Source organism: Ips typographus, linkage group LG6 (assembly GCF_016097725.1).
Source record: "Ips typographus isolate SLU linkage group LG6, UJ_Ityp_2.0, whole genome shotgun sequence".
Classification (NCBI taxonomy): Eukaryota; Metazoa; Arthropoda; class Insecta; order Coleoptera; family Curculionidae; genus Ips; species Ips typographus.
The window spans coordinates 840,751-867,814 of record NC_138427.1 but is presented as its reverse complement, the minus strand read 5'-3'; the positions used below and the strand labels follow the sequence as shown (position 1 = coordinate 867,814).

Genomic DNA, 27,064 nt, shown 5'->3' with positions numbered 1-27,064 from the left:
GTGGATTCCGGGTCACTCCGACTTCACAGGGAATGCCAAAGCCGACACACTGGCTAAACTGGGTTCGGAGGCGGCCTACATCGGCCCAGAACCGGCACTCGGTATGGCGCACGGTGAAGTGGGGGTGAGTGAGGTGAAGAGGTGAGTGTCACTAAGGGCTCACATGCACCGGATAGGCCTGGCGGAAGACGCCGAATGCCGCTGATGTATGGAAGATGGCGAGTCGGTCGCGCACCTACTGTGCCGTTATCCGGCTCTGGCCAACTCCAGGTCTTCCATGTTTGAACGGGCGGATGTACGCCCAGGAGACCTGGACAACCTCTCATCCAGAGCAGTTATTCGGATCGTCAGGGAGTCGAGTATTCTGGATGAGCTTTAACTTATGTGTGAGCCACAATAGACCTGCGGTCGCGGTGGAGGGTAAAATACTCAAGGCACATAACTATCAACTAGTACTAACCGTACCCGTGTCCGATCTACCACCGCCGTTTACAGAGGTTTCCCACAAATGACGCGATTTTATCTATACTTGGAAAATAGTAACCTAATTTAAAAAGGTCTCTTACTTATTACAAATACCGCATTTTATTAATTGACTTGTAATGAATCAACCACTTACTTATGGTAAATATATTCTATTCAAAAACTAAAAACATGCCTAAAATAGTAGAGCAGCTATTTCATATCAAGTAAAATATTGTTAGCAAAAAGATTTTAGCCAAAACAAGATGTCCAATCCAATAGCTGTTATTAATAAAAATTATAAGTATTTCTTAGGTGAGTCGTCGAATTAAAAGTGTTTTTTCAGTGTTGGCTGTGCTGGCCATGGTGATTGATTTCCCCGACCAATCCAACAATTTACAAATTTTTATTCAAAGAATTCCTCATTTACATTGGGAATTGGGAATTGAAAACCATATTGATCTTAGAGATACCAACTAAGTATGTATACCTTTTTGGTTTGCAAAATATTGGATAACTCATTCGGACTTCAGTTGGCACTTATTATAACCTACACCGTTTCCCAGGTATTAATTACCTATTAATAATGCATAGGTGAAACATAAATGTTAGACTGATTACACATAAATGCTGCATTTTTAACGCCCAACCAGCCATTATGGAACTTAAATGTCTGTTTCACTTATGGAAAATTAAACAAACTATCAACAAACAACAAAAAGTATGTGAACAGCTTTTGAAAAGTTTTGATTTGAAGTTTTTTGAAACTTAGCACATAAACCATATCCATGATTGAAATATGAAGGTTATCCGGGCTTATAAGCCCTAGTCCAATGGAATTTCTTCCTGAGGTTTTGTCCACATCTGCGGCGGACATTATCAAAGGCGATGACATAACGGTCGAAGTGCTCTTCCGTACTCTCGAGTCAATGATCTGATATTTGAATAGAAATTCCATTGGACCACGGCTTATAAGCCCGGATAACCTTCATATTTAAGTTTTGACCGGCCGTGGAAGCCTTCATCATATCCATGATGTTAGGACAACATGACAAATAACCACAACATTTTATTCATGTAACCGCAAGCATCAAATAACGTGCAAGATTTTATAATCTTTGCTTAAGGTTAAACGACAACTTAATAGTATATCACTTTCCTCCTATAAATATATTATTTGTTAATGCACTTGAGTTATTTGTTAAACCAACACTTCTACAAACCCAATTTTTCATAGTTTGCTCATCAGATACTTCGTCTTTTGGAAGTTAGTTTTTTATTGCTAATTGGCAAGATGACTAAGAAATTAGAAGAAAAATTGGCATACAATCATAACATTCATAACAAAGGACAAAATGTTAAAATTCCATGGATAGGGTAAAATCCTTTATTCAAATGTTTATTCATTCCGAATATTGGCGATTATCCTGGCTGTGATAACCTTGTTGGCTGCTCTGAATAAGTCAGTAGTTGTTTTTTTCATCAATGATATTCTGAGCCTTCGGGGTCCTCTCTTGCCATAGACTTTTTTCTGGGGAATTTCCTTAAGGAGCTGGTATTTGTTTTCGTTTCAAATTATATGGCCCAGATATTCAAGTTTTCTTCTGTTTATAGAGTGTAGTTTATCATTTCCCTTTCATTGTTTATTCTTTCCAGTACAGGCTCATTAGACATTCTGTCCACCCATGAGATCGTCAGAATTCTCCTGTATACCAACATTTCAAATGCTTATAAAGTTTTTTGGGTCGCCTCTGTCAATGTTTATGATACTACTCCATAGAAAGAGTGTACTAACATCGAAGGATTCTGGCTTTGATGTTTTGGCTTTTAAAAAGTTTTGATATTTTGATAAAGATTTGTCTTCTCTCTCTTCCTTTGTATTGAACTTAATGAGGGTTGTTTGGTTCCAGTATAAGTTACTTATATGATTCTAATATCCTTGACATCTAATACAGTGTCCCTCAGCACTTGCATAGTGTTGTCGTGCTATATCTCGTGCCTACGCTTTTCTTCTTTCACTTTGTAGTTCTTCAATTTCTTGACATCTACATCTCTTTCTGTTTCACTTCCCCGATCCTCTTTGTAGTATTCTGTTGAGTTTTTGGTACTTTTTGTGGCATCATTCTTATGTTTTCTCCTTTTTTCCACAACATGCATAATTTCTTTTGTCGTCCACAATTTTTTGTTCTAAACTTGGGTGTAAACCGTTTCCAAAGGTTTTCCTGGATTTTTCCCTCTGACTCATCTGTAGGTTAGATCCAAAAAGATCGTGAACATATTTTATGTGAACTGAAATTTGAAGAGTAGCAGAATATGCACATAATTTCAATTCTTTTACATGCGTTTTTTGTTCTTCTCAATCCTAGTCCTATTTATTAGCCCATCATCGTCCACTAATGAACGTAGGCCTCTTCCAGTTGTATCCAGTGGAGTCTGTCTTGGACGGTTTGGATCCAATTTCTTCCCGCGTGTCTCTGGGACGCATCCCTATACCTCATCTGGGGTCGCCCAACCTATATTTTTATTTCCCTAAGGAACATTTTCTGTTGTGTATTGAATAATTTGAATGAAAAAAAAAAATCAAAATTTTGTGGTTCTTGGTATTTGTTGTAATATTTAGTGCATTTAATTTTACATACATCTGGGTTGCATTTAGTTTGTTTGAGTTAATAAAGCGACGTCTGTTGACGAACACAAACAAAACCAACTTTAGCAAAGATTTATAATTAAAAAGGATTTGAGATTTGATGGAAAAGAATCTTCAATAGGGCAAAGTTCAAGATACTACTACATTACCTACTACAGACGACTTAAAAGTTATATCGCATTTTTTTGCAATCAATTTCACTGAAAGTTGTCAGTCACAAATAAATAAATAAATAAATTTGCAATTATTTACAGGTTGCTATTATAATCGAAATTATGCTGATAATATGTACTTTTCTGAATCTATATTAATAGTACGCCTCTTTTGCGGACATTTCACAAAACTGAACATATTTTTATTAATTTTTTTTTGATTTGATATGCTTGTTGCTAATATTGTAAAATCGTTATTAGGTAGATAAATGAGTTATAAAAAATTTTTAGTATTTCATTGTTATCATGTAATTTTGTCGATTCAAGTTGCAATCTTGCGGTACTATATTGTAAATACACAGGTTTATGTGTAGTGCTTTAATATAAAATGTTATTGTTATTGATTATTAGAAGAATTGCCACATAACTTATTTCAGTTGTAGTTAATATTCAAATAAATTTTACTAATAAAAAGTTTGGTTTATTTATTCAAAACCTTTCACATTTTATTTTAAGATTCACAGGAAACCAACAATTCCGATATGCGATCAAACAATAAATCTGACAAATAAACCATCAAATTTTACCAAAATCCTACTCGAAGGATCAATAATTTGTATACTGTCGAATGTCGATTTACACAGTAATAAAAGCGTTTTATAAAAAATTGTCAAGCATATACTTAAAAGAAGTACGATTTTGACTGATTAATCTTCAATCAAAGTAGCGCTAGCTGCTTCTTATTAACAAGACTTTAGATTATGTATTTAAAAGTAATCACTCAAGGATCAGTCAATAGGGACTGCCAAACCTTTATTTGGGCTTGTATGTAATTAAAAAACCTGAAATAGCCATTTAATGCAGGCTGAATAGTTGAATCCAAAAATTACTAGTGTGCTCGAAATTCTGTAACTGTTCAACGTCTATACCAATCTTGTACATCTGCTCGACTACGTAGCCAGTAGAACCTTTCCCGGACTTTATTCAGCGTCTTGTTAATGCCCAAGTGTCCACCACCAATTCCAATGTGCCTTTTTTTGCAATACCTCATTTACTCGGTTTCTTGGAAGCACTATCTGTAGCCGCTCCCAAGAGACTCCCACAAAGCCCATTATCATTCAATGTTGGAGACTTAGCGGAAATCTCCTCCCCCTTTGATCTTTCACCAAGTTCCTTCCAGCCAATTATCGGTCCGAAGTCGAAGTCTTGTCTTTATTCTGCGGACAAGTTTTTCTGTTCCCTTGCGACGTCATTTTTCAAAGCTGTTCTTCAGCAAGTCTTTCCAAACTCATCCACTTCGAGCCGCTTGCAGTGGTTACAACCCTCTGGACAAGGTCGTCTTCGCACAGCCTCTGCGTTTCATACAACTATTTATGAAAGTGTTCAACTGTCTTCACTACGGTTAACAGATCCTTCCTGGTAACAATAATTTCTCTCTGGTTTTGATAATGCTTTGTTGAAGTATGCTATTACTCGTTCTTCTCCATCTTGTTTTTGAGACAAGACTCCGCCCACACTAGTGTTGCTAGCATCTGCGTCCACAATAAACTTTTCACCAGGTCGTGGGTAAGCGAAGATTGGCGGTGAACAAAGGGCTTCCATGACTCTCCATGATTTGGCGTGTTGGTCATTCGAAGGGCTGGTTATTTTCTGTCAATTTGTGTAAAGGTCTGGCTATATGGAAAAATTCACGAACAAACTTTCTGTATGAGCACAATCCCAAAAACGTTCTTAATTCGTGCTTGTCCTTAGGAGTTAGCCAGTTTTTGCTGCTTCGGATCTGTTTTTACGCCTTCTGACGAGATGACATGTCCTAAGTACTCAACTTCTTCCTGGAAAAAGCTTCGGATTTAATTTCAAATTTGCTCCCCGGAACTTCTTGAAGATTTCTTCGATGTTTTGTAGGTGCTCTTTGACTGTTTTTCCCATGATGATGATGTCATCTAAGTAAACAAGGCAGGTTTTCCAGGTTAATCCTCGAAGTACAGCCTGTACAGTCTTTCGAAAGTTGCAGGGGCATTGCACTGTGCAAAAGGCATAACGTTAAAATGCGACAGGCGGTTTCCAGTTGAAAAGGTAGTTTTCTCCTTGTCCCGTTGTCAAGTCTATTTCCACCTGCCAATATCCACTTTTTAAGTCAAAAGTAGAAAACCATTTTGCATTGGCCAGAGTGTCGATGGTGTCGTCTAATCTTGGTAAAGGATAACTGTACTTCTTGGTAACGTCATTCAGTCTTCTGTAGTCCACACAAAATCTTGTAGTCCCATCCACCACAGGAGAACTTCCAGGGCTGGTGGATGGCTCGATAACGTTTACATTCGCCATATCTTTTGTCAGATTTTCCACTTCCGTTTGTTTAGCCAATGGGATTCTTCTGGGACTCTGCTTGATTGGCAAATGGTCACCGGTTTCAATTTTATGTCTCACCAAATGAGTTCTTCCCAAATCTACTTTAAGGCAAACACATTCTAGTTAAGAAGCAGATTGCCAAAATTTTTTTTTTGTCCTTTCAGAGTGATGCTGGAATTTTCCACTGAGAAGAGTTAGTCTCGAGATTTGGTTTCGCCTTTTTCGCCTCTGTAGTTCCATTATTACTGGCTTAGATTTGGCTACGACGTCGCATTTTTTCAACATTTGGTCACATTCTTTCAAGTTAGCCACCTTCACATACGCTTGGCCGTCTTTCTGTTGAACTAGAGTTCGAGCCACAAGCACTCCCTTCTTCACAGAGTCGTCTTGCGCTTATATCTCGGTTCTACTAGCTGAAGTTAAGTTGATTTCAGTCAAACTCAGTCAATATCTTCATCCAGGTGAATGTTAACAATGGTTTCTGATCTTGCTGGTAAATTGACATCTTCTTCAATCAATGTCATGCGCCATTCTTGTCATTCTTTCGCTCACTTCAACTTTATGGGAACTATAACTGATGACCCCGACGTGATGTCATGTGGACTTGCCTGGGGCGTCTTGCCTATTGACCGATAAAGTGTGTTTTGTCCCGGAAGCTGTCGTTGGAGTCGTCAGTAAGGATTGACAGCTCCGTGCCTTATACACAGGATTGAAGATGACTTGTAACTGTCGTTTAATCGTGACAGACTGTTGTGGAGGTTACATACCGAGAAAAGGGGTATGACGTAGTAATGTGTGTTTCGTCCCAGGAGCTGCCTTTTGGACTCGTCAGTAAGGCTTGGCAGCCCCTTGCCTTATACACACGTCAGTATGCGACGTGGACCTTATATAAGTACTTATCTACTGTCTGGGAATGACGGCGTGATATTGGAGAATCAGAACTGTATTGCTGGTTGCATATTTGTGAGAGTCAGTAGTTGCAAGGCATGTCGCCCACAGTTGGATCAGCTGTTTCTGTTCTGCCAAAGTCAATGACAAGACAGAAATTTCCTTCAGCCTCAAAATTCAAATTGTATGCTGCCAACAATACAATCATTGACACTTTTGGAGAAAAGCTTTTGACGCTGGATCTCAACCTTCGTCGTTCATTCAAGTGGGTATTCATAATTGCTAATGTTTCTCAAGCTATTATAGGAGCTGACTTCATCGAACATTTTTGACTGTTGATAGACCTTAGAAATACCTAGAAGGCTCATTGACAGTTCCACCAAACTTGGATGTCCAGCTGGCACCTCCCGTTCTCGGGTTTACAGCAATCTCACTGTTGGCAATGACTCTGGTATTCAAAATCTTTTAAATGAGTTGAGTAGATATCACTAGACCTTCAACCTTGGGCTCAAATCCAAAACACAACGTCCAACACTTCATTACAACCAAAGGTTGTCCTATTGCAGAGAGACCTTGAACTCTCTTGAACGCTCAAGTCTGTGACTGACAGTCAACAACAACAATAACGAAACGGTTGCTGAACACGTCACTGAATCAAAGTCCGTCGTGCCGTGGAACTTCAGGTAAGCAAGGTTGGCCCCAGGTGGTCAGGAAAAAGCATAGTGACCGCCACAAGTTTTTGATGCGTGGTGCTATCTGTCTGGACGTGTGCGAAATGTGTCGCCTCAGTACTAAATGAAGTAGTGAAGAGTAATAGTGGATTGACTGAAGGCAAGGACGAAGTTGGTAACGAATTGCGGCTGTGCAGCGATGAACATGAAATGCGACCGTCTTAACATTGAAAGTGATTCCATATTATCTGCAGCCAGAAGATTGCGTGTTCAGATCACGTCGGGATTACCAGTTATGGGGTATAGTTCCCATAACTCAGATGGCACTACGAATCAAAAACTCTGCTAACATGAAGTTCGCATCGTCTGTCACAATTTAACTACATATAGCAGTTACAAAAAGTAATCTTCAATCGAACGGGGTGGTAGAACGAATGCATCGCCAACTCAAAAGCGCTATAAAATTACACGAAAATAAGGACTGGGTATATGCTCTTCCCTTGGTCTTGCTGGGAATGTGTACCGCAATAAAGAAGACCTTAATGCTATGGCAGCAGAGCTCGTTTACGGCACCAGCATTCGATTATGTGGACGTGTCGTGTGCGAAGTGAGTCGCCACACTCAAATTTTCAAACCGAAAATAACAGTATAGCGAGCAAAGAAATCTGTCGAGAGTTTTGTAACATTTCTAGCACAGATACATGAAACAGTGATCTGTATAGAAAAGTAGCGGGCAACTTGTTCTGTAGTAAACACCGCAGGGCAATAATCAAAAGTATCAAGTGGACCCGTATCATTACTTTGCCCGCTTTGCCCACTAGTTTGGGGAGATATACTGGTTTTATGCACTTTCGACCCAGCTCTAGTCTTAACCTAACCACTCGACAGATGACAAATGACAATATTGACATTGACAATTACCTAAGATTTGTTTTTTATTTGGTTTTTTAATTAATAATTTACTCTATAAACAACATAAACAAATAATATGTAAATAATGTTTCAGTTTCAATTAATTAAGCAGTTAAACAATTTTAAACGCTTATAATTACATATTTATCAGGGCACTAGTGAATTTAAAATTGGTGGTGTTAACATTTCTTAGGTATTTAAAGTGCAATTGGACAGTTCCCAAGGTAAAACTATTTTAAAACACCAATAATTTGCAATATTCTGGCAATATTTTACAAAGTTGACTTTTTTCTAGATGAATCTAGCCCCAGTCCTATGTGATTGGCAGTCCAGTAAAAATTATGTCAAAGAGCGAGGCCAATACCTACTAGAAAGTGGTATATGGAGTGATTGCAGGTTTATTGTGGGTTCCGAGCCTAATCAACAAGTCTTTGAAGCCCATAAACTGTTTTTGGCAATGTCCAGTCCAGTATTTGAAGCCATGTTTTTTGGTGGCATTCCTGAAAACAATCCTATAGCAATTTTGGATGTTCAACCTGATGCCTTTAAAGCTTTATTAGAGTGGGATTTGATTTAACCAAACAAGGTACTTTTATTACATTTATTTTGTATTTAAGGTACATTTACACTGACAAAATTAATTTGACCTCCTTTGATCAAGCTTGTGAATTGTGTTATGGAGCAAAAAAGTACATGTTGCCTCATTTGTTAACTAAGTGTATGACTTATTTGTGGTCAGATTTGCAACCCAATAATGCCTGCAGGGCTTATGAATTTGCTAAGTTGTTTGAGGAACCCCAGTTAATGGCCAGATGCATTAAGGTATGTACAAAATAAACTGCATGACTGCAATTGATGCTACCTCAACTAGAACCAGTAAATTTTTTGGGTCATTTTTTTAAACCTCTTGTATTCTGAATCCTATTTTGATAAAACTTTCTTTAATAGGGTGCTTGTTTTTGGGAATTATTAGGGCCTCAAATGATAATAAAACTATATTTTTAGGAAAATAATAAAACTAAATTTTAGGAAGACACCATTACAGGGTAATAACCATAATTTTGAAAATTTGATGGGGGCAGTTCATTTAAAAGATTTTTAAAAAGGACTTCTGGTTTTTCCTGCAACTTGCTTATTTTTAGTGATGGGTAAATACCACTAAAGTAAATATTTTATCTTGTATTTTATTTTTAAAAGTGGGTTTTATAGACAATTTTGTCACTAACTGACTGTTAAACTGTGTTTCCGTCAGTTCAAATGTTGACACTGCTTTTCTCACTGACTGTACCAAATTTTGTGGTATTTTTCAGGTTATTGGATAGTAAATTAAATAAGGATTCCAAAGATGTTCTTAAAACTGTCATTTTCTGACTCCATGTGGAATTTATAGTAAATTTTGTCCCTGACTGTTCTTTCAAATTGTGTTTCTGGTAGTTCAAACTTTGACACCACATTTCCCCCTCTGATGGTACCAAATTTTGTAGTGTTTTTCAGGTTATTGGATGGGAAATTTAATAAGAATTCCAAAAATGTGCTTGAAACTGTAATTTTCTCACTCCTAGTGGGATTGACAGGCAATTTTGTCACTGACTGACTTTTAAACTGTGTTTCTGTCAGTTCAAATGTTGACACCGGTTTTCTCCCTGACTGTACCAAATTTTGAAGTATTTTTCAGGTTATTGGATAGTAAATCAAATAAGGATTCCAAAAATGTTCTTAAAACTGTCAGTTTCTCACTCCAAGTGGATTTTATAGGCAATTTTGCCAAAGACTTCTTTCAAATTGTGTTTCTGGTAGTTCAAACTTTGACACCACATTTCTCCCTGATGGTGCCAAATTTGGTAGTGTTTTTTCAGGTTATTGAATGGGAAATTTAATAAGAATTCCAAAAATGTGCTTAAAACTGTCAATTTCTCACTCCAAGTGGGATTGACAGGCAATTTTGTCTCTAACTGACCTTTAAACTGTGTTTCTGTCAGTTAAAATTTTGACACCTCATTTCTCCCTGATGGTACCAAATTTTGTAATGTTTTTCAGGTTATTGGATAGGAAATTAAATAAGGATTCCAAAAATGTTCTTAAAACTGTCAGTTTCTCACTCCAAGTGAATTTTATAGGCAATTTTGTCCCTGACTGTTCTTTCAAACTGTGTTTCTGGTAGTTCAAACTTTGACACCACATTTTTCCCTGATGGTACCAAATTTTGTAATGTTTTTCAGGTTATTCGATGGGAAATTTAATAAGAATTCCAAAAATGTGCTTAAAACTGTCAATTTCTCACTCCAAGTGGGATTGACAGGCAATTTGGTCTCTAACTGACCTTTAAACTGTGTTTCTTTCAGTTCAAATTTTGACACCTCATTTCTCTCTGATGGTACTAAATTTTTGAGTGATTTTCAGGTTGTTGGATGGGAAATATAATAAGGATTCCAAAAATGTGCTTAAAACTGTCATTTTCTCACTCCAAGTGGGATTGACAGGCAATTTTGTCGCTGACTGACTTTTAAACTGTGTTTCTGTCAGTTCAAATGTTGACACCGCTTTTCTCCCTGACTGTACCAAATTTTAAAGTATTTTTCAGGTTATTGGATAGGAAATTAAATAAGGATTCCATAAATGTTCTTAAAACTGTCAGTTTCTCACTCCAAGTGGATTTTATAGGCAATTTTGTCCCTGACTGTTCTTTCAAACTGTGATTCTGTCAGTTCAATTTTTGACACCACTTTTTTCCCTGACTGTACCAAATTTTGTAGTGTTTTTCAGGTTATTAGATGGGAAATTTAATAAGAATTCTAAAACTGTGCTCAAAACAGTCATTTTCTCACTCATAAGTGGATTTTATAGGCAATTTTATCTCTGACTGTTCTTTCAAACTGTGTTTCTGGAAGTTCAAACTTTGACACCTCTTTCTCTTTGATTGTACCAAATTTTGTAGTGTTTTTCTTGGATAGGAAAATTAATGAGGATTCCAAAATTGTGCTTAAAACAGTCTTTTTCTCAGCCCAAGTAGGTTTTACAGGCGATTTTGTCCCTGACTGTCACACCTCAAACTGACATTTTTTTGAAACAAGACGTATTTTTGATAGTTATTCTAATAATTGTCAGTAAATTACTGGAATATGTCAAATTGTTTGAATAATAATTTCAGATTTGCATTTTACTCATCTCAAAACATATTATTTGTCATAACTTAAACGAGATAATAAAGAAAAGTGACAAAAAGCTGAAAATTTATTTTTTTTAGAAAAAGCTACACTGTTTATCAAAAAGTTATAAGATTGGAACTCATTTGGTACAAGAATCACTTTGCCAGAAAAGTTTTACTTCATTTATTTTGTTATAGTTATACCAAAAACTATAAATAACAAATCAAAACAGCCTTTTATTTAGTCATTATTTTTAAGTTTATTGATTTAGTTTTTATTTTGTTTAGTTGTATTTGTAATTTTTATATTTTCGGTAACCGAAAATGCCCAAGTATTAGAGTAAGTGCGAACAGCAGCTCGTTTTTTTAAGTCGGTGGAAAACGAAGTGAATAAATTTCAGTTTTACCCTTAAGATCCGTTTTAGAAGCCGACAACCACAAAATATCAAAGAAAAGCTTGAGAACTAATTTACAGTGAATTTCAATCGAACGTCACCATTTATTGCGTCACTGCCACTTCGGCTGGAATGGAGTACTTAGAATTAAAACTTACCTTAATGTGTAGTTTAATTCGTTACGGACACAGAATTTACCCATGTATAAGGCATTGAACATTTAATTTTAAAATTAATTAAAAAGTTTCCAGTATTAGTATTAGAGATAAACTGCGACGCACCTCTCAAAATGGCTGGGTTTGCATTCATGCCGTATCACTGGATAAGAAAGTTTTTTTTAACCTTTTTTTAGTATATGCTATCAGTTATTTCATTGATTCATTTTTTGTGTTTTTAAATTCATCATTATTATCTCATAGATGTTTTTTTTATAATTTCATTGAAGACTTACCCTGGTAGATTTATTAAAATCAACAAAGTGGCGAGATTGTTTACAATGATCAGAGCTGCCTGAGATTTTTTTCCCAAATTGATGTTTTGAAGCCTCTTATGTGCAAATCTACCCAATGAGTCCAATGATATACGCCCTTGTAGCCAGAAATAATATTTTGTAAACTACCCCCATTTTTAACTCTTTTGTTCTCTTTTAGTTGGGTGAAACAAGTCCTTCCAATGTCTCTTCATTTATTAGTGCAATATTAATATCTTGTTTGAGAATAGTTCCTTATAATAATATAATAAGTTGACATGCATTATGTCATTTTTGTAAAAAATGCTTCCTAAGAAAGATACAGTCCCCAAATTTCAGTTTTAAAAATGTTTTTTTTTGTCATAACTGTCAGACCGTTTGAAGCAATTTTGATAAAATTTGTAACAAGCACTTATGAAATTAATACTGATTATGTGATGTTAATGATGTTTGTCAAAATTGTCTAGTTACGTAGACACAGAGGGATGGTTTTTATTGTCCCGCCTTATTTTCTACGTCACTAAATATTTTTCAAAAATTACTTTTTTAAAATTTTTTGTTTAATTTGGAAAAGAAAACATTTATTGTAAAATTCTGATTTGAAACTTTGTCTATGAGATAATTGAGTTATTACGTTTTAAAACCCAAAAAAAACTGATATTTGTGGGGGGGACAAGTGGTTCGTCCTTAAAAAAATAAGTAGACTGTTGTCATTTTTCGAAAGAACTCTTTCCCAGGAAGATACAGCCCGTCAAAGTTCAGCTTTAAAAATCGTATTTTTTGTCATAATTCTGAGATGGTTGAAGCAATTTAGATCAACTTTGGTAGAAGTACTTATAAAATTGTTACGCATTACTTGACGAGAGTAACTTTTTTTTGATCTAAGCTGTCAATGCAAGAGAATTGGTTCATTTATTTTGAGCTACATTAATTTTTATATTTCGGGACTTCGCTCAAAAGGATGGTAATTGATTACATTGAAGGGTTTTTTGTAAGTGGCTTTAAGACCCAGTAATGAGCATCAGTTTCAAGTCCTTATACCAAATTTGAAGCGTTTTCACTTTCAACGGTCTGAGATTATGACAAAAAAAAACAACGATTTTTCTGATCTTTAAAGGGTTGTATTTCTCTTAGGATGAGGTCTTTTAAAAAATGACAACATACATGTCAATTTTTTGAAGGAGAAACTACTTCATGCAGATTAATTTTTATAAAATAAAATTTTACAATTTTTGGCTGCCCTCATATCTCGCGTTTTTTGGGTTTTAAAACGTAATAACTTAGTTATTTCATAAAATAAAATTTGAATCAAAATTTTACAGGAGATACATTTAATTAACATATTTATTATGCGCCCTTTTCGAGAATATGCCTATTAAAAATAACATTTTATGAATTTTAAAAATCCATAAAAATTTAACTGAAAATATTACAAATAAGGTTTGTTCAAATCTTTGCAATAAATGCTACATCTTTAGTAAAAAAGTTTTGGTAAAAAATCAAAAACAAAAAAGTTAAAAACGGAGGCATTAATGCGATTCCCCATATTCTATACTTACCAAGTATTCATTTTAGAATGTTCAATTTTTCGGAAAATTTATGTTTCTGGTTTCGGTCAGTCGAATTAAATTTATTCGCTACACATCCCTTCATTATTGAACTAAAAATTCTTCGGGTCTGTATGCATGGTAGGTGCTTGTTGTTTTTGATACTGGCAGGGCAGGTAGCAGTTAAAATTTGGTGTAGAAAGTAAAACAGGGTGGTCAAAATGCGAATATTAACTTTATATCAAGAATTAAGTACAGAAGAAGTATTTTTTAAAATAAATTGTTCAAAGTGACCTCCGTTTGAAACCAAACAGTATCCCAAACGATCGTTAAATGTCCTTTTGACGTTATAAATAAATATGTCACTCTACCTGCTACCTGCCCTGCCAGTATCAAAAACAACAAGCACCTACCATGCATACAGGGAGCATGGAAAGATAAAATCTTTTCGAAAAAAGATGATTTTTCGTTAGTTTGTAAACACTTTTTAGACCGAATTGGTAAACTTACTTAAGCTTCAGGGTACTGAACACAAACCCGTCAAGTTTTACACTTGTAGTTCCAAAACAACCTGGTCTAACATGGGCTTAAAAAATTCGCACGTAAAATCCTATGTTGCGCGATAAAAAAAAAGCACTGTATAAAAATTCCCATATGGAATTTTGTAATATATAGGATGTTTCACGATAATTGCGTTATATTTTAAGGTTTGATTAAACATAAAAAATAACTCTAGTTTGCTATACAGGGTGCCCCAAAAAAATGTTTAATTAGAGGGATTTCAAAAACGGTAAGAGATACAAAGTGGAATAAACTATGGCAAAATTGCGCAATTTAGAGTTTAATAATATATCGCTTCAGTATTTCAAAAATTCCGGTTACTTCCGGAGATCCGAAATCAACCGATCCGAATAAAATCGAAATTTTCGAAATTAGTTTTTATTTGTTCGCTTATTTGTCTGATGAGGTAACCGAAAATAAATGAACTTAACCATTACCTCTTTTTCTCCTCTACAACGTGGCAAATGTGGCAATATCATATTTGAGATCCGACGTATCGGTTTTTGATTACGATCATCTATTTTAATTTTTGCAATTTTGCGAAAATAACAAAAATTCTGTTTTTATTGAGAATGCGAAAATTAAGTAATTGACACTTTGTCAACGCTTTTTTTTGTGTTGATTTAATTAATGTGTAACAATTATTCATTGCTAAATTTTTGTTTTTATACTCTATTTAAAAACTAGGAGGAGCGAATGAAGAAGCCTGACATTCATAAGCAAAAGTTACCAAAAAAAGTCCCCAGATTTTATTTAGGGGTTTGAGTGACATTGGCTTTATTAATATTTAGGTTAGATAAATAAAGTTATATTGCCAGTGTATAAAAATAAGAACACATTAATTTAGAGATTCTTCTTCCGAAATTCCTTCGTTTTCGAAATACAGGGTGGTAAAGTTAAAAAATAAAAATAAAAATTGTTTTTAAAAATTCATTGTACATTTTGTAGCATATTACTTTCAAATCTGGTAGCCAGAGGTTTTTTGAGATGCGAAACCCAAATTTGGGAAAAAACTAATTATATTGTTTTGATGTAGATCATGTGCGAACAAACCCAGCAAGTACTTAACGAACCCAGTTTTGAAGATGTTGAACTCAGCACAGTAATAACTTTGTTTGAACAAGAAGAACTAAACATTCAGTCAGAGATAGATTTATTTGCGGCAATTTCTCGATATGCAACTCGATATAATCAAGTTTCCAGCCCTAGGGTACCTAGAATCGATGATAATTTAGGTAAACTGCTTTATTCTAATTGCAAGGACTTCCTATTTTTGGTTTAGTGGGCTTTGCAGGTGATGTCAATCCTAATCCCGGACAACCCACAATTAGGGACGCAATAAAAAATATTCGATTTTTGACGTTGTCTCCTCAGGAATTTGCGGAAGGTCCTGGCAAGTCGACGTTGCTTAGCGAATCTGAAAAGTTCTCGATTTTGATGAATATTTGTTCGCCCAGTTCGAACACCGCAATGCCTAATGGATTTTCCAGTAATAAAGAACGGCGACGGCGGGCAAATACTGTAAGTTTTCGCCCAAAAATTAATGTTTTTTTTTTCGAGTCATACCACTAAATGGTTGATGATTTTTAAATAATTTGCAGCTACAACACTCCTCCAGCTGTATAGTGGTGAGTACTTGACATTTTATATACTACATAATTTTGTGTAAAAAGAAGTTACCTCTTTGTTGTCTAGTCATTTTGTTGTAGGTGTTATAAATGTATATTACTGAATATAGTTTATGTTTTGTTAATAGATAGTAATTTGTGTTGGGGGTTGAGGGTTTTGTTTTAACCGAGTTTGTAGTAGTTGATAGTTCCAAAAAACCGTTCACTAAACATCGGAAAAAATCCATTTTCAAAGAAACAAAAATAAATTAAAATAGGATAGGATTACGAAAATACAGGATATTCCAAATGTTCCGGGGCGGTCTACTTTTTTTCACAAGATGAAAGCTACAAATAATTTTAAATAATTTTGGTATATCACATAAGGTTAAATATCTATTGAGAGATCAAAAGAAGGAGGAACACGAAAGAGCCACTCACTGAGTTGGCGCACTCTAAGAAACTTCTTGGAGGTTACAACCGGGAACGGGAAAGGAGTAATAACTTTGTTTAAAATGAGCAAAAGAAGCTTACGCTCACTCACAGGATTCCTCTCAGGACACTGTCGCTTGACAGGCCACCTGAAGCAGATAGGCCTAGGAAAACAAGGAGATTGCAGATTCTGTGGGGATGAGGAAGAGACTCCTGAACACCTGCTTTGTGATTGTGATGCAGTCTCAAATATAAGAACCAATTTGTTTGGTAGCAGCATTCGACTAACTGTTGGTTATAGGAATGTTTTAAGAACATAAAAATTGATAAAAATTGTTACCGATGCATTAAAAAAAAGCTGGTGGATGTCTTTGGTCCGAAAACCTTGTTTTGCAAAAAAACAAAAAACACCGCAGCTTATCGTCAAACAAAACAAAAGGCAAAGGCCAAAAATACATTTACGCGCAGTAGAAAAACCGAAAATCACGCGGCTGACCCCACCTAGTTACAACAGGCAGCGGGCAGTGAGGCAATAGCAATCTTTTAGTTGTTGGTGCACAGTGTAATTTCCTAATTACCCAAGCTCCAATATCATTCAGCCCCTCTTACATCAATTGTTGGACATGTGTCTCCTCCAAACGTCTCCAGTTTTCTCTGTCAAGGGATGCACACACTGGCGCGAATAATTCGGTGCGACGGCGAAATTTTCGCCTCGCGAAATATTCGTCGAATCAAAGTCTTTGGCGTATAACGAGGAGCAACAAACTGGCGCGAAAATTTCGCCTGGCGACAACGAAACTCCAGCGAATTTTATTTCTTTCGCGACAAGCCGCGTTTTCTGTCGTTTTCGTTGCGAATCAAAGATGGCTTCAACTGAAATGATAATAGAGTTTGTGAAGAAATATCCGATTTTATACGATTTAAGTCTTCTCGTAAATTGGTAGTGTTCTCGTAAATTGGTATATCGTTTTTCGATGTCATCTTTAATTAGATTTAATATTTCATCAAAACAAGCAATGTCCATTCTGAAATATTTATAAAAACGCTTTTTATCTAGTCGCAGTTGTGGCATGAGTATGAAATTCGCCTTTTTCTTTTTTTTCCAAATTTATATCATGTGTCCAGAGCTTTTTTCTAAAAAAAAAAACACCAACTTTAGCACAAAATGTTACTTTCTATTACTTAATTGACGTTAAACATTTTCCTGTCCTGTAAATGTTAAGGCGCTACTGAATTTAAAGTTCCCACATAATTATATTTAATAAAAAATTGTTAGAATGCCTTACTTTTCACCTTCCTCATCTTCTAAAGCAGCCAATAATACTATAGCTTCTTCTTCAGAGCTTGAAGAATCCATCTTTCTATATAATCAATAAAAAAATATGTCTTATAAAATTTTTGCGCAAGTGTACCCACAAATTTTGACTTCCTACGTGTCGCAAAATATTCGCGCAAATGTGATAGGAGAGACGAATTTCTCTACCGCCTGTGTCGCCAAATATCCGCTTCGTTATCGCGGCGAATCAATTCGCGTCAATGTGTGCATTCCTTCACCGGCTGTTGTAATCCAATTTGTCGCTATCCTTTTCAGGTCCTTCGAATGGGAGGTGTGCCTCGGCTGCACTTGTCAGCCCTTGGTCTCCATTCCAATAGTTTTTTAGTCCAACGTCCGTCCTCCATTCTAGCAATCTGCCCAGCTCATTCCCATTTCTGTGTAGTGATTTGCTGTATAATACCTACTCCAGTACCTCGGCTTTATTTCTCCCTGAGTGTCAAGCCAAAAGCATCGATCTCTCCATTCGCCTTTGTGTTTTGAGGATAACAAATTTTATTTTCAACTCAGTTTTAAGCCAGCGCGTAGAGGTCGCCACCTGCAGCAAATAATTTGCTTTAAAACCGACATAACTACTTGTACGATATCGTTGAGTTCTCGGAACATATCTTCCTTACCCATTACTTAACTAATTAATATAATAGTTTTACCTCTTTTTTTCTAGAAGTATTGCTAGTTTTCCCCGATTTGCACTCAGAAATAACTATCCCGTCATTAACTTCACCAATAACGTGGAACACGTTTGTTTTTCTCTCTTCCTGATTCGTAAGCCGGAATATTTGTAAATAGTATTTAAGTTGTTTTGATTGAGTTACTATAAGTTTTAAGAACTAACAGAAAATAGATTATTTACATGTTTAGTAAATACGATAGTTACTTTATTACCCAGTATATAAAAACATTTGCAACCCTACTATTACAGTTTATCTATGAGTTTCTATTTCTCAGGAGGTGTTTTGATCTCAGGAAGGTCAACCTTCAAACTTGAGGTCCTAAAAATTCTAAACGACCGTCAATAGATATATTTTTTAACTTTGTTAATATGCCAAAATTATTTTGCCTTGTGGAAAAAGGTAGACCGTTTCAGTGGACATTTGGAATACCCTGTATAGAAACAAAGCAGTAAGTACGTCAAAACTAATTAAATAAGAATGGAGTTGTTTATCGTCCGGTAAATAGAGAGAGTGATTTACAGTCTTATGGACACAGAGCAAGGGCACGTAGAGAACCTCCAAACAAGTGAGTTGCAATTTAAACTTTTTCCGAGGTGTATGGTTAACAATATATAGGGTGTTAAAAAATATTGGTATTTTCTTTTTAACTCTTACAGTTTGTGAGATTATTTGCTCAAATTTAAAACATACGTTACCGTTTGGATTTCAGGCAAGAGTGTGGTGGACACCGGGCAAGGCAAAGTAAGTCTTGTACGCACGACAAGTGTAGACAAAACACTTTGTTAGGAACAACATTTTTTTTTACGAAGAACCCCAGTCTTAACGTCACTGTAACAAGTTTTACGACTGATGTTTCGATTCCTAAATGCACAGAACAAGCAAAACTCCAACTTTGATGGGGTTTAATATCAAATTAAAAATAAATACTTTTCACCCGCGAATAGAAAGAAATATTTCTTGCATTTTCTCTTGGCAACATTTATAAGCATGCACGGTTTCTGAGACACCCTGTACATTTATGGCTCTCTGGTAGAGTGTTGCCCCAGAAAGGCAGAAGTCGTTGCATTGACATAAAAAAAATGCGGTATTGCTAAACACAATGAAATCCTCTACTATAATTAATTTTTAATGTGAGATTCAAAGCAGTGTTTTGCTTTCATTATCTGAAAATCGAAATTCCTGAGACTGCTTGTTCCAGAAATTGTCCAAGGATGATGGGCACATTGCGGTCTAGGCTTGCCTCAGGCTGTTAGGGTAATAAGAAACGTTCCTTCATTATGGGTTGATAGAATATCATTATCATACAGTCAGGATGTATAGTCTGTCGCCCCCCCGTAACTTTTTTATTTTTAAGGTTACAAAAAAATGTGAAATACAAAAATTGTAAAACTTTCTTCCATCTCTCTGAAGGCTTAACTTTTATTTATACAGGATGCCTCACAAAAGCTCTTACTCGGTGTCACAATTTTTTAAATGAGAAAAAATGTTTTGAATTTTTAATATATATATATATATATATATATATATATATATATACAATCTTTATTCTCCAAAAGAAAAGGCTATCGGCAGAGAGCGGAGAATTTTTAATTTTTGTCATATTGCTCGTTTTCTACAAGATAAAATCAAACCCGTCATCTTATTTGGTGAAGCTAATCGAAATTACCATGTTGGTATTCGCTTTCCGGAACGTTTAATGTGTAGAAGAATATCTACAAAAATTGCTAACAAAACTTTGCAGCACAGGAACTTGAAAGATGCAATAAGTTGAGAGGACCGAAAATTGGGAAAGATGTAAAAATTAAATTAGTGGCTGAAATGGTATAGTCTATTGGTACAGGTCAAAATGCCGTACCAACCGGATCAATCCACATACCACATAATGCATAGACAAAAACGAGCAAATTTGTTTGTGATTGCTTTCCGTAGAAATTTACAGTGAGTCAATGTGGACTTAATGTGTAAATGTCACCAATAATTTTGAGTACATTTACCGTAAAGCCGTTTGATTGGCCACCCCTTAGTTTTAGTTTTTTTTTCAGATGCTTGTAGATAATCGGTTAGCTCCCGTATTTGTGGAAAACGCAGTCCGGTATTTAAAGTTTTCAATCGTATTATTTAATACACTTCGTTGGTGTTTAAGTAAATCAAACAGCCGAGATAAAAAGAACAATTAGCTTAACATGGTCCGCTTTCGGCCGCCTGAGCCACATTTGAAGTATGTGATTGATTCCTCCAGATCCATTTGCCTGAATAGGAAAGTATACGATTTTTGTGTACTGCCTGCTGCCACGTATAGACTAGAAACAATAACTTTAACATAAAAAAGCGCAGATAGGCTAAGATAACACAAAGGGCGATGGAGCGTAAAATGTTGGGCATTACTTTGAGTCTAGTAAAAAATATAGACATCAGACTGAACTGAGAGTAACTGAAATTAAAGCGCTAATCAGTGAATGGCCTAAATGGCCACATTCATACGAACAAATTGATTAGCAATCGGATTTTGAATTCTTTGGGCAAAATGACGTAATGCTTTTTCGATCAGTAATCGATTATTTCAGTGCATTCATAAGAAAATTGTCTAGCGATTGCTAATCGATGTGTTTTTATGAATGCGGCCAATGTTTTTTGTTGAAGACATTCATTAATAGGATAGGAATGATAAAAGGACTTTTTACCTGAATGTAACTGTAAATAGTGATTGTAATAAGTGATGAGAGTGTTCCGTGAGGGTCATACTCAAATTCTCCAAAAAATTATGTTTGGGCGGACATCTTGGGTGATCACATTATAGACCCCATATTTTCCAAATCAATGAGATTGTTACGCAGAATCGAAATGAGTTTTGCTTAGATGTAACCTTTCAAGATGGTGCCTCATCACACTATGTTTCGGAAGGTGAGCTATTAGGTACTTAGAGGGAACGTATCGTGGAACGTGGATTGGACGTTAAGGTCCAACAGAGTGGCCTTTCTAGCTCGCCGAACCTCACATCTCTTGTTTGTTTTCTGTGGGGAACATGTAAAATCAGTAGTTTTTAAGATAGTTTGCGGGCCATTAGCTGAACTGCGTCAGTTGATTTATGAAGTATATTCTCAACCCTTCATAATGTTAGGAAAGAGTTTACTAACAGACAATTTTTTTGTCAAGAAGTGCAAGTTGAACATTTTGAGCATCTTTTAATAGTTATTTATGTATTAAGCGCAAAAAGTATGCCTTTAATGCGCTGAGAATGAAGTTTGCCGCAATAATTTAAGCATAAAAAATTAAACAAATATTGCAAATGTGAAAGCTTTATCTTTTCGATTCGATTATTATTATTTTGATAACCGTTGACAGACACGTCATCACTGTATACGATATGGAAGATGTTTCTGTGAAAATTGTTCAAAGCAGCTTTTTACTTCAGTATACTGATCTTGCAAAAGCAAGCTGTAAGATATTTGTGTAAGACTGCTGTGCGTGACTCTTGTAGACCTCTGTTTGTTATATTAACGTCTACGTACTGTAGTGTGAATAGTTGATCTTACTTCTATGTACTGTATACAGGTCTCATCCCGAATCCGCAAAAATATAATCCTTTATCCTTTGCTCAAGGTTTAAACTCAAGTTTTTCGAAACGGTCTGAATAAAACTTTGCAAAACCTTAACTGTTGAGTCTAGGTAGTTTGAGAGAACATTGACTAAAATCATTACCGCTGCATTTAAAAAAAAGGGAGAGGAGATGGATTTTTTAATCCTACGTGATATTTCAAATTTCTATTTAACTTTCACCTTGTGGAAAAAGGTAGACCGCTCCGGAACATTTGGAATACCTTGTATATGCTATTATTGAACGCCCTACAAGGTACCCCAATGTGGCGTTCTTCCAATTTCCCTAACTAAATTTTCTATCTTGTGTGATTGCAATATGTTTAACAAACTCAAAAGATTTACTTTGAGTACAGAGTGAGCCGCGATTTAGGGCAGTTCTGATGCGTTATTTTTTTTTAATCGCCTATACAGTACTTATCGTATATAAACTTGTAACTAGCAAGTTCATATATGTTAACATTTTCAATTTTTTGATTATTATTATAATTTTAAATTGTCAACTAGGTTTTAACTGACTTCTAAATTGTATGACCTTCATCACTCTAAACAACGATAGTGGCAGTCAATTTACGGACGAAGTGCCCAAGAGGTAAGCTCGGCTTTTCCAACCAAATAGTGCTACAGCGTTGAATGCCTAATAAAATGACATACTTCAATCGTGCCACTGAAGTGATTGCGTTGGAATGACTAAGGAACTCGGATCATTCTCTAATATTTTTATGGCTGTTTTATTTTTCAGGGAGAAAGCGATTCGGCAAGGACATCTATGGCCAGGTTTGGCTCACTACCGCCAGAGGGTAGCTATGATCAAGGACCAAAGAAAATGACTTGCAGCAGAACTTTACTGCGAACCACCGATTGCATGAACACGAGCGTGCTAGATTGCTCCCTGACATTCACGTGCGACAAGAATATTTGCGTGTATGGAATTCAGGTGACTATTATAAGCATATAGGATTTGTTATAAAGTTGACAAATTTGCTTGGTGAAGAAAAGTGTTCTTCACCCCCCTTTTTTGTATTCATTTACCTCCATTTTGAGAACATGGACTACTACTACAAGTTGAAATTTGCTTTAGATTCCGACCCAAATCCCACCAGATGACGATCCAGCTTCTAGAACATATGCGGATCTACTTTACGCCCATCTTTTGGACACTGAAGGAAGCCGTCTCACATACACTCACTATACCAGTAGGGTGCAGTACAATTCTTTGATTGAAATATCGTTTAATCGGCCTATTTACATACAAAAGAACAAGGTGGGTGGTATTTCATACTGGATGTATCCAACAGCTTAATTGGGTTAATAATTATTAACAGATGTACAAAGTTGGAGTTGTACTGAATAAAATTGGACGTTACCCCATCGGAACCTATCCAAACCAATCGACTTGTTATGGGGTCACTTTTACATTTTCTCAGGGTCAGGGCAACGATTCGGTCAGAGACGGACTGATTCGCTCTATTATTTTTGCGTTTCCGCCTCAAAATACAAACGGAAATTTGGGAATTGCTGGTATGCCTGGTAATCATAGATTTCGACCGAGTTTAATGTAATAAAGTTTATTTTAATCTATTTAAGAAAGAATTAACTATTGATTTAAAACATTTTTGCATTTTTTGTTGTTGTATTATCTGATTAAATATATCTGGAATGTTGGTTTCATAAAACATCATCGAATTACTGACCTAAAGACTTTTTTACACTTTGACGTTTTCTATCCCAGTCCACGTCTGAATGAGAGATAAAAGTCTATAAACTTATGAACTTTATTTTGGTTGTCTCATAAAAGAAGTAGGGGAGAGCGGGTCACAGTGGTCATTTCCAAATAAATACTGAACGCACGGCTTAGTTGTGCTGCCCTCTCTTATATAGAAACATTACTATGTACGGAACAATAGGATGTTTCAGGTTTCAGTTTAGCTGGTAATTTTGCTTTGAAGAAGATAGTTGCTGCTTCGTGATTATAAAGCCTCACGTGTAAAACTTCGGTAAGTTTTACTTTTTGTACTACTTCACTTTAAAATCATATTGTACCAGCTTTTTCTCTAAATGATTGATGATTGGTGTATTACTATGCTAATAAATGGCGCAAGCTTGAATTCGTAACTTAACAAATTACTTTTAAAAAATAATATTTTTGTAAGGGTGCCATTTGTCCACAGTTGCCATGGTTATTTGGGTCACACTGACCACTGCTATGTGGATTTACTTTTGGGTGGCCATTGTGACCTTTTTTTAAACCGTAAAGGATTGCTTAATCCCATAAGCGCAATGTTGCTCTTATCGACTCGGGCCGGTGACGATTTTTACGTCACCATCAAGTCGGAGATCGCGCGATTGTTAACCGATTGCAGTCGATCATATTTAGCGTATTGTGCGCCCGAGACTTTACTGTGACGTCAGGATCCATTCGCCGCCGGGAAACAAAATCGGCCGATCGAGCAATCCTTTACTGTTTACCGTCCTTAGGTTTAACCGATGAGAATGTTATGAAAACAACTCCAGTTGCATCTGTACTAAATGGAGTTTTAGCTGCTAAAGCTGCAGCAGCACGTTATAACATACCGCGCACCACATTACTTAGATATTTACAAAAATGCCGCGATGCAAACATTAATTGGAACGATCCAGCATTCTCAAGAATGCGACCTAATTACGAATGCCGTAAAATTTTTCGCCGTACGAAATGATCAAGAGAAGTATAAAAATAAGGAAAGAGACAGAAGAGGAAAAATTAGTGAAACCACAAAACACCTCATAAGTGTACGGAGAGAAATGCGAAGAAAAGAACTCCCCTATGCAGAGACAAATAAATAAAGACATCTTAAAGACCATCAGAAATGATATCAGAACATACAACATTCAAAGTACTGCGGCCAAAGACTGGCCGGGAAGAATATTTGCAGATTTAGTGATCAAAACGGAAGAATAAGAACAAACAAGAACAAAATTTAAAAAATTGCTGACGATTTCTATGCAGAACTTTACAAGCGAGATGAGAAACTGCTTGATATAAATCATATACCAAAAATCGAAAATATCAGCAGCACTCTCCGATATGAAAAACGGCAAGTCACCTGGAGATGACGGCATAGTCATTGAGGCCATTAAAGAAGGAGGAACGGCACTAACATATGCCATACAAAAGCTATTTAACGCATGCTTGATCAGGGGCTCAACTCCTTCCCGGTGGCACAATGCCGTCATTACCATAATGCATAAACAGGGTGACATCGCAAATTTAAGAAACTACCGACCGATTAGCTTGCTCTCTCACGTGTATAAACTTTTCATAACAAAGCGACTTACGAATAAGTTGGACGCCTATCAACCTCGTGAGCAGGCCGGTTTTCGCTCCGGATATGGAACAAATGAACCTACAAGTCATAAAATCACTGATCGAAGTGTGTGGAGTAGGTACAATAAGCCATTAATTCTTGTATTTGTAGACTACGAAAAGGCATTCGATATCATCGACCAACATAAAATGCTGCTAGCGCTTGCTGACTGTAGAATTGTCCATCGTTACATCGCCCACATTAAAAATATCTACGATACTGCAACAGCATGCGTTAAACTTCATGAAGATACGAGAAGATTTGAGGTGCAGCGCGGAGTTCGACAGGGTGACACTATCACTCCAAAATTGTTTACGGCTCTATTAGAATATATGTGCAAGCAAATAGATTGGCAAAACCTGGGGGTAAATATAAATGGAGAAGACCTTAATCACCTAAGTTTTGCCGACGACATTGTCCTAATATCAGATAGTGTAGATAAAGCCAGGAAAATGTTGAAAATCTTCGTCGAACATCGAGAACGGTTGGGCTTAAAATCAATACATCGAAAACCCTGTTCATGACAAATCTTGTAGTAAGCGACAACATTCATGTTGGAGTTCATCACATTGAACAAGTAACAAAATACAAGTATTTGGGCCACGAGATCAGATTGAGCAGGGGCAATCAAACAGCGGAGATTTGTAAAGAGTGAGCATAACATGGGCAGCCTTTGGAAAACTTGGCGATGTATTCAGATCAGACATACCGGCATGATTAAAAAGGAGAGTTTTTGACCAATGCGTGCTTCCTGTTATGACTTACGGAGCGGAGACGCTAACATTAACAAAGAAAACAATAAACAGAATCAGAGTTACGCAACGTGCTATGGAAATATCAATGCTGGGAATAAACCTTAGAGATAGGATCCTTAACAGTGAAATAAGGAGAAGGACCGGTGTCGTTGACGCATTGGAAAGAATAGCCACCTTAAAATGGAACTGAGCTGGGCATATTGCTAGAAGAATGGACGACCGATGGACTAAAAAGATCCTCGAATGGCGATCAAGACAGGAGGCTAACAGAAATAGAGGGCGTCTACTGACCCGATGGACGGATGACAATCAAATCAAATTGGATGCAAGCCGCATAGAATAGAGATACGTGGCAACTGTTATGATAGGCCTATGTGCAGCAGTGAACGCAGCCAGGCTGACTGATAAAAATTTTCACTCTTGAAGAGGAGGAGGAATTATCCAAATATCTAATAAAATGTGGAAATTTACATCACGGTCTACCTCCGAAGGCTGCTAGAAAACTGGCATACGATCTGGCAATCGCTAACAACAAAACTGTACTAGAAAATTGGCATCGAGACCATTCTGCTGGAAAAGAATGGTTTACATCATTTATGAACAGAAACCCAAATATTTCTCTACGAGAAGTAGAAGCAACTTCCATAGCAAGAGCAGTGGCGTTTAACAAACCTATAAAACCTAAAGTTTTATGATGATCTCAGAGCATTATATGAAAAATATTAAACGCAGGAAGAATATATGTATAACACAGATGAAACAGCTTTAACGACTGTGCATGGATCAAACAAAATAATAGCACAAAGGGGGCAAAAACAAGTTAGACAGATCACTTCTGCTGAAAGGGGCACCCTGGTTACCATGTGCGGAGCAATAAACGCGATGGGAAACTGTGTTCCGCCTTATTTAATTTTTCCAAGAGTTTACTTCAAGGAAAACATGATAAAAATGGTTCAATAGGTGCAGTGGGTGGCGCTTCTAAAATTATGGTTGGATAATTTCTAAATTATTTGAAAACTGGATGGACCGTTTTATTAAATTTGCCAAACCTTCATTAGAAGACCCTGTTTTACTAATAATGGATAATCATGAAGTTATCCGGCTTGCAAAGAATTCTGGAATCA

General features: G+C 36.2%; 1 protein-coding gene and 1 long non-coding RNA gene across 3 annotated transcripts in view; one reads left to right on the top strand and one right to left on the bottom strand.

The window, feature by feature from the left end:
• LOC145730334 (uncharacterized) overlaps nucleotides 1–14,343 on the bottom strand; it is a 318,043-nt gene extending 303,700 nt beyond the window's left edge. Inside the window, exon 1 of the long non-coding RNA XR_014178590.1 lies at nucleotides 14,051–14,343. This is a non-coding gene — a long non-coding RNA (uncharacterized LOC145730334). The remainder of the gene's footprint in view (nucleotides 1–14,050) is intronic.
• On the top strand, nucleotides 8,083–23,514 carry LOC145730325 (BTB/POZ domain-containing protein 1). 2 transcript variants are annotated; one of them, XM_081981497.1, is made up of 9 exons: nucleotides 8,085–8,305; nucleotides 8,377–8,642; nucleotides 8,699–8,903; nucleotides 15,235–15,433; nucleotides 15,481–15,719; nucleotides 15,800–15,826; nucleotides 22,581–22,775; nucleotides 22,920–23,102; nucleotides 23,164–23,514. In XM_081981497.1, exons 2-9 carry the CDS (start codon nucleotides 8,377–8,379, stop codon nucleotides 23,398–23,400), a joined length of 1,551 nt encoding a protein of 516 aa, XP_081837623.1. In that variant the 5' UTR covers nucleotides 8,085–8,305; the 3' UTR covers nucleotides 23,401–23,514. The 2 variants fall into 2 exon arrangements, with proteins under 2 accessions (XP_081837624.1, XP_081837623.1); XM_081981498.1 differs by lacking the exon at nucleotides 15,800–15,826 and having other exon boundaries at nucleotides 8,083–8,305.
• The last annotated feature ends 3,550 nt before the right edge of the window (nucleotides 23,515–27,064 follow it).

Bases quoted from the DNA above. Each gene is read 5' to 3' on its own strand.
- LOC145730325 (XM_081981497.1), top strand. From the start codon at position 8,377: ATGAATCTAGCCCCAGTCCTATGTGATTGGCAGTCCAGTAAAAATTAT. The intron at 8,643-8,698 runs GTGGGATTTGAT...TTTGTATTTAAG, and splicing joins GCCTTTAAAGCTTTATTAGA to GTACATTTACACTGACAAAA. The intron at 15,434-15,480 runs GTAAACTGCTTT...TTTTTGGTTTAG, and splicing joins TAGAATCGATGATAATTTAG to TGGGCTTTGCAGGTGATGTC.